This window comes from Carassius carassius, chromosome 39, assembly GCF_963082965.1.
Source record: "Carassius carassius chromosome 39, fCarCar2.1, whole genome shotgun sequence".
Classification (NCBI taxonomy): Eukaryota; Metazoa; Chordata; class Actinopteri; order Cypriniformes; family Cyprinidae; genus Carassius; species Carassius carassius.
Window position 1 is genome coordinate 26,835,131 of NC_081793.1, and position 14,141 is coordinate 26,849,271.

Genomic DNA, 14,141 nt, shown 5'->3' on the forward strand with positions numbered 1-14,141 from the left:
GGTTTGAAATAGCATCTGATATCAACTAATTCATTGAAAATATTTGAAAAAACAACAACAAAAAAACAAAGATTTTTCTAAATGGATATTGTCACATAAATGTGAAGGCTTATAAGCGTAGGTAACCTGGGCTGGATGTCAGTATATTATACATCTTAACCACTATACTGTACCTATAATATAAGACCACTTTAACTCTTATGTGCTGTTTGTTTGGGCCAAAAAACAAAATGTGATGATAAAGCTTTTTAAAAAACAAATGTATTTTTAATCAGTTTATTAATGATTTTACTCTACATTTGTGTAGTTTTTTTTGGAAGATTTATTGTATTTTGTTTACATTTATATAAATAAATTAAAACATTAAAAAAATCACGTTTTATGAAAAAAATTTTTATGAAAGACCCACATTTCTAATTTTAATTCATGGGGATAACATGACCAGTGTACCATAACATAATGGGAACCAGTTTCCATGTAATTGAAATCAAACACTTATAAAATTAGAAAAATATGAAATTTCAGCTACAGTAGATAATTACTTAATTACTTATTTGTCAGGTCCACATAAGTATAGACCTTTTCACAAGTTTTTTTATTTTTTATTTTATTTAGATTTATGCATAGAGATTATGATATCATTATAGTAATAATAAAAAATGACTTTGTCAAAGTTTAGCAGTTTTTTTGTACTGAAGTATCATTTTGTTTGGGTTTTTCATCTACCTTTTAAAGCTTCAAATACAAACCACATTAATCTCAGTCTTCAGTTAGATGATCAGTTAGATATTTGCTGTCAGGTGCTAAGTGAACTGAACTGCTTTATTTCTTTTCCAGAAGCAGATTGATATTTTTTACGGCTTTATCTTTTGCAGTTTTCTTAATTTCAGCTCGATGCTGTTTTGCAGACCGTACTTGACCAGCTCCTGTTTTATCTGAAACACAGACAGACAAACAGATCAGACATTCCCCATGTTGTCCGTTAGCACCACATTTTGTATGAATAGTCATGTTTGTGTCGTACTTGCTGTAAAACGATCTGAATGTTTCCAGTATCTGATAGGTCAGAAAATGATGAAAGTTTTACTTGAAGTCCAGTGATGTACTCTAAAGGGAAGCACAAATATACACAGACTGCTGAATTCTTTGTTGAATGTGTATATATTGTACATACGTATGTGTTGGTTTCTAGTACAGCCAAACAAAACAAGTTATATGTGGGTGAAATCAGGTTTGACTTGTTTGCTGTGTTGGGACACGTCATAACATTGGTTTGTAAAATACTGTGGCAGAGAGAGCTCAATGCATTGCAACTTAAGCATATGCAAATAGAAAGTTTTAAGAGAACATCTTCATCAGTTTGACAACACATGTGCTGCAAATAATCACAATGTTACCGAATACAGAAAAGCACTGCAAGTAGCACAGACCACAACAGAAATGTTTCAAGAGGGCCCCAACAATTCTTACAAAAATAAACCATGGTTTGCGCAAAAATCTCTTTATAAATCCCAGTCAGGGGAAGATTGTGCGTACGTGCATTTCCACCTCATCTCCTCCCCGAAATCACCATAGATGGAGCCTACAAAGCCTTGTTTTACTATGCATAACCTCATCTGCATATCATTTACATGCGAATTCCCATGCACATGACACTATGTTTAACACAGAGACAGTAGGGAAATAGTATCCCTGCTATGTTTTAGAATAAAAACATAAAAATATCCATAAAAACAAAATGGTTTCAAATAGTTCTCAGATATTTTAGATGATCTCATTCTTTTACACTGGCCAAATAGAATTTAGATTATTTCAAATTAAATGTATATCCAGTTTTGCTGATAAAATAAACATATTTTAGCTATGTTTGTGGAAACAGATAAATGCATATTTTATTACAGTGTCTGATTCGGCGCTTCACTGACAAAGCGTTGTAAAAAGGAAACATGCAAATCTTACCATTTTCTCCTAGTTATGTCCTTCAAATATAGTGGAATTTTTCATAATGTAGTAGAGATGACTTTACACGACATTAACACCTCCGTGCAGAATAAAAATAAGATGTCACAGGAAAATTGTTTATTGTTAATGAAATTATGCAATTATGTTGTTTGTAAAATTATGTAATTTCAGTATTAATCTCTTTTAATGCGAGTGGAATATTTAATGTAAATGTGTATATAGACATGAAAACAGAGTTTAAAGTCGTTGTTTACTTCATTAATTTACTCACTCCATGAAAAAGAGTTCGTACGCATGGTTTATAATGTCCATATGGTTCGTACATATTTACGCCAAGTTTATTTTTTATAAATCCTGATATGTGTAAGAAAATGTGTATGCAATTTCTATGCCTATTTTGTGTGTACACAACGTTTATAAATGAGACCCCAGAGTGTGTAAAATAAACAAAAATCTCACATTTGAGAGCAGACATTGATAAACATTCGTCACTTGTTGCTCTCCCCTTAAACATTTCCATTGTGGTCTGTGCATATTAACAGCATATTACTGTATTTGTTTGTGTTGTGAGTATTTGCAGCATGTTTCTGTGTTTGGTTTTGTTGTGAGTATTTTCAGTGCATGTGCTGTCAAAAAGATGTTTTCTTAATTTGTGTTTTTTTTCTATTTGAATATGTTTTTTTTTTCTTTTCCATTTGCAGCACGTTGTGTCCTCTTGGCCACCATAGTAAAATAATTTCTGGGTATAGCACATTATGATGAACAAACTGGTGGTTATTTGTGAGTTGTAAGGTTACCTTTGTTTGAATTTGATCCACCGTCCACCCTGAAGACCCACTGACCGGGAACATTAACATTACTGGAGTTCCTGAGGTTTGAGACGAAGCTGCCATTGATTGATCCAGGAATCACAAAGTAGTGTGTGGAGTTTATCGTGTCATAACCAGCCTGAAAGTGTGTAAAACATTATTCATATAAACAGGATATATAGAGAACATGAACTTTTACACAGTAGTGAATAGTAACATTGTGTTTTCAATACAGAAAAACAAAGTTTCTTTCACCTGCACTGGATGTCCTGTTACAGCAATGTCACCATAATTCATCAGAATAAATGAAACATTATGGCCTGAAATTAAAACCACTTGAAACGAAGTTTCCTGAAAGATTGAAAAAGATTATCACTTTAAACTTAGGGCTCACTGTTTATTAACATTATTACGCAGCTCTCTGGAATGATTCTGATTGGTCAGTTGTGACATTGAGGTTTGTCATTCCCTGATAACAACTGTCATCATCAACGCTGAATAACTCACCAGTAATCCAGGTATTTGAGGTCGTATCTTATTTCACATCTCTCATACACACCACCAAACTGTGTCTAGTTTCAATCATCGGTTACTGCTATTATCTTGTGCTTAAGTTATAAACTGCATTTATTGTAAATTGAAACAGGAGGACTTATTATTAATTAAGTATTAATAGTAGGCCTGCAGTATCATTGTTGAGGTGTTCGGTTTGTGTTTAAGTTTTTAAAATGCTTTCTTCTCGAATAACATTTTATTTCCTTGTCTTTATTATTGTGTTGGAAAGCTGGATAATTAGTGATGGGACTGTACATAATGCCTTAAATGTCCATCTTGTCTAAACTTTGTCTAAGGTTAAAGACATTTGTGTGTGTGTGTGTGTGTGGAAGCTTTGCATTAAAGAGCTACTAAAATATTTAAACTCAAATCAATTTTCCATGTCTAATTATTTACTTATGTTGCATATAGTCATGTTATAAGTTCGATAAAGTTAAAAGTGAAAGTGAAAATGTACATAATGTACATAATGAAAACATAAGGTGTTCAACAAAGCATTTTGAAATTGCATTGTGGATTAAGTAAAAGCAATCACATTTCAGAAGAATATCAAACTTACTGTACTGGTCAAAGCATAGTAAGCGACTTTATTCCACGTTGCAACAAACACCCAAGAGGCAGTGAAGTACAGATTTGGGAAATGTGTGTTTATATCCCGAGTGGCACGTGTGAGAACATTTCCACTGGTGTACTGATGATATGAAACTACACCTCTCTGACGGTTGTCAAGATCAGTCCAGAGACCAGCAATTACATCTTGGCTTCTGCTAGCGGGGAATGAGTAGGGGACATATTCATTTGAAGCTTGGTTAAATGTGAGGTATCCATTATTATTCACCTGAAACATGAAAAATATTGTGAAAATCACTGATCACAGATGTGTTTATAAATAAATGACCACACATTTAGACTAATACTCAAGATGGACTGAAATTCTTACATAAATCTGCTGGTAAGTGCGGCCAAAGAACAGAAATGGACTCAACAGCTGAATAACTGAGGAGCTTCCATCTTCAACAGCAGTATTGTTTGTGTCTCCTGCTGCTGAGCCGAATGGGTAAAATATTGCTGGTGCTGCCAAGAGAATAAATAAAAAAAAAAAAATTTTAACACTGACTTATGAGGCTCACTTTTGATGATGATGGTGATGACCTTTGGGGCAGTGGATGTGACAGTAAATGTTTCAACCACTATAATCTTTAATACATATAAAGATAATAAAAATATAAAGCAAAAAATATATATATATAAAAAAATCAGTCTGCCTGGTTAGGAATCATAAGTTATTCTGAATCTGTTCCTCCTGCTTTAATGCAAATTACATTGACAACAGATGCACTGGAGAGGCAATGATCCGACAGCCCCCAAAAATGTAATGGTTTTGTATGAAGTGGCCACTTACCGCTGTTTCCTTATCCTTCCTGACTAATTTGTCTCTAGTTTTGTTTGGGTCTTTGTGACTATTTGTAGCATGAGGCAGTACTTGCAACCAAAATTGATTGCACAGTAAGTCCATATGTGCAATCGTAAGGAGGTTTGGTGTGTCTCATTACAGAGTTTCAAGAGCATTCTCAGAGTCCTTGTCTGACCTAATGTTGGTGCAGTGGGCCTTGGGTTCTTCATTCTGACAATGCCTGGCCCCATGTGTAGGCAGTTTCTGGATGAAAAATGCATTGATACCAATGATTGGTCCTCAAATTTCCCAGACCTGAATCCAAATGAGCACCTCTAGGATGTTATGTATCAAAGCATCCATAAGTATCACCACAAACTGTCCAGGAGCTCCCTGATGCACTGATCCAGGTCTGGAGATCTCCAGGACACCATGCTGTTTCATCTGGAGCAGGACATGGTCAGAAGTGCATTCAGGTATATGTGTCACGTTCGGTGATACAGGAAACACGGAGAGGGAACCAATTGCAGGTAAGTCATTTATTAAAGGGTAATCCGAAGGGGTAAACAGTCCAGGCAGGGTCAAAACCAGAATATCCAAATACAACATAAACAAGACACGAAGACAAGGCAAAGCAAGGCAGGAAGCGACTAACATGAATTAACGATCAAACATTGAACAAGGACTCCGTAACACAGACTCAGACAGACCGGGTATAAATACACAGAAGGATAATGAGGGAACAGGAGACAGGTGGGGAACAATCAATTACTAAACAGGAGGAAGGTGACCAAATAAGGGAACAGGAAGTGATAAGGAGACAGACACCGTGCGAAAGGAGGACACCTAGTGGAAACCCAGGGAACACAACCCAGACACTGTGACAGGACCCCCCCCCTCTACGGAGCGGCTCCCAGATGCTCCACGACAAGACACGACACAGACCAGGAGGGAGGCGGACAGGTGGAGGCTCAGGGGGAGGGACGGAGGGCCAGACTCACTGAGGGGAACAGACAGAAACATAACAGAAACCAAGAAACACAAAACAGAAATCCATAAGGACATCATGTGGCGCCCCCCAGGGCGGAGCAGAAGACCACCACAACCGTGTGATCAGGACGGAAGCCCCCCAGGGCAGAGCAGAAGACCACCACAACCGTGTGGTCAGGACGGAAGCCTCCCAGGGCAGAGCAGAAGACCACCACGTCCTTGTGGACGAAGCCAGAGTCCTCCAGGGCGGAGCGGAAGACCCCCACAGCCGTGTGGTCAGTTCGGAAGGCCCCCAGGGGCGGAGCAGAAGACCACCACAGCCATGTGGTCAGGACCAGAGCCCCCCAAGGCGGAGCAGACCTCCGTGCGGCTGGACCAACGGGACGACGAAACTCTGGTAATTCCCTGGTGTCCTTACTGGACTCCAGAAGATTGGTGCTGGCCTGACACTGCTCATGAAGATCATTGGTGACTTGTATTTGCTCATGAAGATCAATGGCGACTTGCCTTTGTTCATGAAGATCAGAGGTGACTTGCCTTTGTTCATGAAGATCACTGGTGACTTGACTCAGTCCTTGAAGATCACCGGTGACTTGACTCAGTCCTTGAAGATCACCGGTGACTTGACTCAGTCCTTGAAGATCACCGGTGACTTGACTCAGTCCTTGAAGATCACCGGTGACTTGACTCAGTCCTTGAAGATCACCGGTGACTTGACTCAGTCCTTGAAGATCACCGGTGACTTGACTTAGTCCTTGAAGATCACCGGTGACTAGCCCTGACTCTGGAGGATCAGCGGTGACTAGCCCTGACTCTGGAGGATCAGCGGTGACTAGCCCTGACTCTGGAGGATCAGCGGTGACTAGCCTTGACTCTGGAGGATCAGCGGTGACTAGCCCTGACTCTGGAGGATCAGCGGTGACTAGCCCTGACTCTGGAGGATCAGCGGTGACTAGCTCTGGCTCTGGAGGTTCAGCGGTGACTAGCCCGGGCTCTGAAGGGTCCACGAACACCTGACTCGACTCTGGAGGGTCCACGAACACCTGACTCGACTCTGGAGAGTTCACTGGCACCTGACTCGACTCTGGAGAGTTCACTGGCACCTGACTCGACTTTGGAGGGTCAACTGGAACCTGACTCGACTCTGGAGGGTCAACTGGAACCTGACTCGACTCCAGAGGGTCAGCTGTGACTCTCATCCTGTGCAGCGGCGCTGGGCAAGCAGCCATCTTGGGCCATGACTTTGGACAGGCGGCCATCTTGTACTGTGGTGCTGGGCTGGTGGCCATCTTGGGTTGTGGCGCTGGACTGGCGGCCATCTTGTACTGTGGCTCTGGACCGGTGGCCAATTTGGGCATTGGCGCTGGGTTAGCGGCCATCTTGTGCTGTGGCGCTGGACTGACGGCCATCCCGTGCTGTGGCGCTAGGCTGACGGCCATCTTGGGCTGTGGCGCTGAACCAGTGGCCAATTTGGGCATTGGCGCTGGGCTGGCGGCCATCTTGGGCTGTGGCGCTGGAATGGTGGCCAATTTGGGCATAGGCGCTGGGTTAGCGGCCATCTTGTGCTGTGACGCTTGGCTGGTAGCCATCCTGGGCAGTGGTGCTGGGCTGACGACCACCCCGCCAGAAGAGACAGGAGTGGCTGGGGCATCCCACCGAAGCCGATGCTGCAGGTAGCGCACAAACTCCCAGAATTCCAATGTCTCTAACTGCGCCATCTCCTCCCAAGACACTGGATCATCCAGCCCGCCATTAAAATAGTCCTTTAGGGCCGCATCGTTGTAAAACATGCCCTCGGCCAGGGACCAGAACACCTGAGCCAGGGCCCCCACTTCATTGCCCTCTTGGCGGAGGGCGATCAGCCGAAGGTACTTGGTTCGCCGCTCCGCCATCTTGGCTGGGGAACGGAAAAACGACATACCGCTGGTTCCTAGTGTGACGGAGTCCTTCTGTCACGTTCGGTGATACAGGAAACACGGAGAGGGAACCAATTGCAGGTAAGTCATTTATTAAAGGGTAATCCGAAGGGGTAAACAGTCCAGGCAGGGTCAAAACCAGAATATCCAAATCCAACATAAACAAGACACGAAGACAAGGCAAAGCAAGGCAAGAAGCGACGGACATGAATTAACTATCAAACATTAAACAAGGACTCCGTAACACAGACTCAGACAGACCGGGTATAAATACACAGAAGGATAATGAGGGAACAGGAGACAGGTGGGGAACAATCAATTACTAAACAGGAGGAAGGTGACCAAATAAGGGAAAAGGAAGTGATAAGGAGACAGACACCGTGAGAAAGGAGGACACCTAGTGGAAACCCAGGGAACACAACCCAGACACTGTGACAATATGGGGGCCATACACACTACTGACTTACATTATGAGTTGCTTTGATGAAATTCATACACATTCATTTCAATTTGAACTTAGATTTTTGGTGTGACTTTGAATCCAACCCTCAACAGGTTGATGATTTCGGATTCAATTGACCATTGTTTTTTTTTTTTTTAATTCTTTATTTTCAAGAAGTGGAGCATAACAAAATGTTACAATAAGACATTTTCAAACATTATCCACTTTTCTTTTCGTTTTTTTTTTTGCACAAAAAAAGTAAAACAAACTAAACAATTAGGGAGAGATAAACAACATGCACATATCTGACACCAAGTACAAAAGGGGATAAAAAAGAAGAAAAAAAAAAGAAAAGAAAAAAGGTATACATGAAAAGAGGATTATTTTCTATATTCTAACCTCTACAAAATCTGGTCGTAAGGGTTGAATGTTTCTAACCCATTTGCTCCATAATTTAACAAAAGTGCTCCTTTTAAGGCGAATTGAAAATGTTATGGATTCCATTACATAAATCTCATTCACTATGTTTATCCACTCAGTCATCGCGGGGGGCTTGGGAAGGAGACAGCATCTAGTAATTGCCTTTTTGGCTGCTACTGTCAAAATAGTATACAGGTATTTATCTTCATGTCTATGCATATTGCTAAATTTCCCCAAAAAACTGTAGAAAACTGTAATGGTATGTTGTTAACCTTAAATATACTAATTAAAGCTTTTTGAAATTCAAGCCAAAAGATTTTAATCTTTAGACATCCCCAAAATATATGCCAATGCCCTGCATCCCGAGTCCCACACAACCTGCCGTGCCTGTGCCAAAGTGTACCTATTGCCTTGGTGTTAGGAAAAAGCGCACTCAATATTTCCAGCTAAACTCTCGCCATTTATGGGAATTCGTACATTTCCAAGAGGATTCACATACTTCATACCATTCTTCATTAGTTATTGAGAAATGTCCTTCATTTTCCCATTTTTCTTTTATGTAGTCCGTAGAGTGCGACCTTTTTGTCAGAAACCCTTTATAGGACTTGCCGATAGCACCTTTAACATAGTGTTTTTAAAAGCCTTCAGAAAAATTGTCAAAATTGGGTCATCTATATCAGTTTTGGAGATAATATTCTGCTGGAAATAGTTCCGCAATTGGAGATATCTAAAAAAAAATCTAAATTGTTAAGCTTAAAATCACTCTTAAGACTGTCAAAATCTTTCATATTCCCATTATGAGTGAGTGAATAAAAGGTCGTCACACCCTTTGAAATCCAGTATTTGAATGTGCTGTCTATCTGGTTGGGACTGAACCCAGGGTCAAATGCACACCACTGCAATATCTGTATTTTGTCATCCAAAATATATTCTCCCTTGACTTTACGCCATATTTTCAATTGTGTATTAATCCAAGGGTTTTGAATCATTTTGATATGTTTATCCAAATTTGTATAAGCAAGAATAGCATAGATTGGCGGATCCTTCATTAATGAGAGATCAATGTCTTTCCATCTAGCATGAAATTTTGATGAGCACATATAAATGAGTGGCTTGATCTGAGCTGCATAAAAATATCCTTTGAAATACGGTAATGCGATGCCTCCCATTTCTTTTCTTTTTTTTGGAAGCTGTAATGTTTTATATTTGACCCTGGGTCTTTTAACCTGCCAAATAAATCTAGAAATTATTTTATCAATTTCTGAGAATTCTTTCTGGGAAATTTCCACTGGAAGAGCCTGAAACAAAAACAGATACCGTGGAAGCACATTCATTTTGATACTATCAATTCTTTGACACAAAGTAAGAAATGAGATTGTATTCCATCTTGTAATATCCGCCTTAATTTTAGTTAATAAGGGGCCATAATTAATTTCTACCAATAAAGAAATGTCCTTTGGTAGAGAAATACCCAAGTACTTCAGTGATTGTTGGTCCCATTTAAGAGGAAAAGTTTCACAAAGCTGTTTAGGAGGGGAGTAATTAAATGTTAAGAGTTGGGTCTTTTGTATGTTTAATTTATAGCCGGAGTATAGACCAAATTTCTGCTAAATGTTCATCAACTCAGGAAACGTGACAGTAGGCTCCGAAATATATACCAAGACATCATCTGCGTACAAAGCAACTTTATGGACTTCCCCATTTATAGAAATGCCTTTAATACTTGAAGTTTGTCTCAACCATTTTGCAAGTGGTTCAATATATAAAGCGAAAAGGAGTGGTGAAATAGGGCAGCTCTGCCTAGAACCACGCTGTAGTACAATAGATTCTGACAGGTGTCCATTAATTTTTATTCTTGCAGATGGTTTACTATATAGTGTACGAATAACTTGAACAAATTCGGTATGTACCCCTAGTCTTCCCAGTACTTTGTAAAGAAAAGCCCTGCTGACTTAGTCAAAGGCCTTTTCAGCGTCAAGGCTCACCAAAAGAGCCTCCAATTTGTTTTGTTGAATATGATGTAGGATATGTAAAGAGCGTCTAATGTTATCATGAGTTTGTCTCTCCAGAACGAAACCAGTTTGATCTGTGTGTACGATATGCGGAAGTAACTTCTCTAATCTTTTAGCAAGGATAGCTGTGAACAGTTTATAATCAACATTCAACACTGAAATTGGCCTGTAAGAACCACACTCTGTTTTATCTTTTCCCTCCTTAGGGATAACTGATATAACTGCTTCACTCCATGAAGGTGGCATAAACAATAAACAAACTTTTGATTTTTTTAGAACTGTATTAGAAGCCCTTAGAAGGCTTGGCAATAACTCATTACAAAATGTTCTGTACCAAACTGAGGGAAAGCCGTCTGGGCCTGGTGTCTTATTAGCTTTCAGTCTAGAAATGGCGGCATTTATTTCCTTCTCTGATATTTCAGCTGTTAATATGTTATTCATAGTGTTCTTCTGATAGAGTAGGTAAGTTAAGTGAGTTGAGAAAATCCTCCATTTGGGATTCACTCTCTAAAAATGGTTGAGTATATAGACTTTTATAATACTTCTCAAATGCTTCTTGTAATTCTTCTTGTTTATACAGTATAATTCCAGAATCAGGATGTTTAATTTTGTAAATTGTGCAATCTGGTCTTTCTTTTTGTAGTCTTCTAGCGAGAATTTTTGAAGCTTTAGGGCCGGCTTCATTTCGTGTTTTCTTAATCTCATTGAGTAAATTAGGGCATTGCTTCTTCTTATGTTGCATTTCTAAATTCCGCAATTTTTTATTAAGGTCTAACCCTCTTAATTGTTTTTCTTTCTTATTATATGCACACCATGATATAATTTTTCCCCGAATTACGGCTTTTAGAAATTCTAGAAATTGTTTGATCTCCTTTCTCATCAAAGCCACAAACTGGGGGTTGTTTAGAGCAATTGTGTACATTTTTCGATGCGTCAAGGTTAGGGTTAAGACGAAGGTTTAAATCACCTCCCCAAATTACAATTCCTGTTGCGCCAATCATCAAGTCAAAGACCTTTCTATAAAAGACAAAATTACTTCCAGGTGGAACTTACACATTACAAATGGTTATTATTTCATTGTTGATCTTCCCTGAAACTACTATACACCTCCCTTCTTTATCAGACTCCTCTGAAATAAACTCAAATGGTACTTTTTGTGATATTAATGTTGTAACTCCCCTCCTTCGTCCTTTTTTAGAAGATGATAAATATGCCCTTGTATAACCCATTCTTCTTAGCTTTTAATGTTCTGTTACTGAGAGATGTGTCTCCTGTAATAATACAATTTGCGCTCCTGCCCGTTTTACTTTTGATAGTATTTTACTTCTTTTTACTGGGTTTGAAATCCCCTTCACATTAAATGAAACTTCTTAATGTCTTGCATGATCATAATATCCTAGATAATGTAATGTAAGAATAGAACCAAAATAAAAATAAAAACATACACGTTTTCCCCACTTCTGCCCTGTGCACAATTAGATTCTCTCCCGAAGAACAAATAAAGAACTTGAACGGGTACGGGGTCTGAAACTTAATGCGTTTCTCTCGAAGTATCTTCTTGGCCTCTCTATATTCATTACGTTTTTTGAGCACTTCAATAGGGTAGTCGTGATCCACGAAGAAGCGCACACCTTCACAAAAAAAACTCTTTCTTTTGCCACGCTCTTCGAAGAACCTCCTCTTTCATTCGATAACTCCCAAACTTCACCACGATGGATCTGGGCTTAGCTTGGGCATCTGGTTTTGCAGTCAGAGCGCGATGTGCTCTTTCAATCCCAAGTGACAAGTCGTTGGAAAAGCCAAGCGCAAATATTCCGTATATTTGAAGATTGTCCCTGTGCGCTCGGCCTTCCTGCTCGACCAGCCTCGCCTCTAGGCCAACCTGGCATTCTGTTAACCTCGTGATTAGCCCCGATACTGCTTGTAGGACCGTTTCGGACTCCTCAATCTGACATTCTGCCTCTTCCACTCGATCGTTTACCCTCTTTAGCTCACGCTTAATGTCTGAGTACTGATCGTTGTTATCTTTTCTGAAATCTAGGAGCTCTTTTAAAATATTTAGCAGTGTGGGCTCAGGTGTTTCCACGCCCTTCGCGGCTAAATTTAGCACAGATGCGTGGCCTCGGTCCTTCTGGCTGTCCTCCATGTCATCTTCTGTCAAAATTGTCGATTTCATACTTCTTGTGACGACCCCCTTCTCCATCTCCATAAACAAACTTCAATATTGGCAAAAAGATTACCGTTGGGGGTTATTTTAGAAAAAAGACAAGAAAAACCGTCGGGAGCTCGCACCTCAGGCTCTCATTCTCTCGCTAGTGGAACCGGAACTCTGAATCAGTTGACCATTGTTACATAATTTTGTTTTCAACAAATTACATAGTAAATATATAAGTAAAATCACAAACACAAGACATGAGAAACAAACACACCCCTACTAAATGACACTGATTTTCATGATACATTCTGTCCTACTTTCAGCAATCAGTAGAACTGTAAAAGGTATAGCAGACTACATTTACCTGCCAAGGACGACTCTGGAGTGACAGTATGATTATTGATGCTGATGTTCCTAACGTCTGAAAAAAAAAAGAATATTAATTATCAAATTCATTGATTGCATATGTACAAAAGGCACGTTTATTCTGCATTATGCAAAAAAACAGACAGATGATCTGATCTAACAAACTCATAAATGTAATACTTTACACAAATGCTAAATATGCTTACCTGCACAGTATGCCAAAAAGCAGTTAACTGGCCTGACAAACTCATAGACATAATACCCTCCTGGGCAGGCTTTCACTTTAATGGGATTCGACTGGAAATAACAGCAGTTATTCGACCAGTGACCGCAGACACTTCGGGTCACCACCCCATCCTCAATTCTTGGGTGTTGACCGTTCAGCCACAGTGGGGCATGAGTTCCACAGCTTAACTGATCAACACATGTGTCAGGCATCTGAACACTCTGACCCTGAATGAAGAGACGATACCAGCCGACCCAGTTGACATAAGTGTCACACAGTAATTTAGAGGTATATTGACCGTAATATGATGATTGTAATTGATTGTCGGTGGCTCTCCGTAAATCATCCAGCACAGTGTAGTTATAGCAGGGATCATAGAGGAGGGCTGTGAAAAACAAAAACAATTAAAAAATGTAATAATTGAAATTATTATTCAAATGTACCTCCTTGTACATAGGAGTGGAGTCAAAAAAAAATGTTTTTCTCTCTTTCCGTGAGTTTTAAGTTACACAGCAAACTGTAAAACATCTCTTCATTTAGAATACAAAACAATTGAGAATGCAACCCAACAACCCTACTAACAATTTTGCATGATGGTAATGTTCCCCTAATATTTCTTTATAATTTTTAATGGATCAAAATTAGCCAAACATACAATCGCAAATCTTATAAAGTTTACAGGCATGAGGGCGGAACAACCTGTAACTCATATGAGATCGACCAATAGTAAACCACAACCATCCAATCAGTTCCCAATGGAAAAAAATCAAGTCACTACATTTGATGAAATGCTTACACAACTTCTGTTTCATGCTGACATTAAATTATAAACCATTTATATGATACATAATAAATGTGGCAGAGGTTCTTCTTGGGTTTGTTTAGTTCAAACCAC

The 14,141-nt window shown here is 39.4% G+C and overlaps 1 protein-coding gene across 1 annotated transcript in view; it reads right to left on the reverse strand.

Annotated features, from left to right (window-relative positions):
* Window positions 1–751: 751 nt before the first annotated feature.
* Window positions 752–14,141, reverse strand: part of LOC132121165 (uncharacterized) — a 52,175-nt gene continuing 38,785 nt past the window's right edge. The window contains exons 9-15 of the mRNA XM_059530349.1: window positions 13,227–13,631; window positions 4,267–4,400; window positions 3,886–4,164; window positions 3,027–3,122; window positions 2,760–2,910; window positions 1,025–1,107; window positions 752–935 (exon numbers count right to left, since the gene is read on the reverse strand). Of these exons, the coding sequence (XP_059386332.1) occupies window positions 855–935; window positions 1,025–1,107; window positions 2,760–2,910; window positions 3,027–3,122; window positions 3,886–4,164; window positions 4,267–4,400; window positions 13,227–13,631 (1,229 nt within the window). The 3' untranslated portion in view covers window positions 752–854. The remainder of the gene's footprint in view (window positions 936–1,024; window positions 1,108–2,759; window positions 2,911–3,026; window positions 3,123–3,885; window positions 4,165–4,266; window positions 4,401–13,226; window positions 13,632–14,141) is intronic.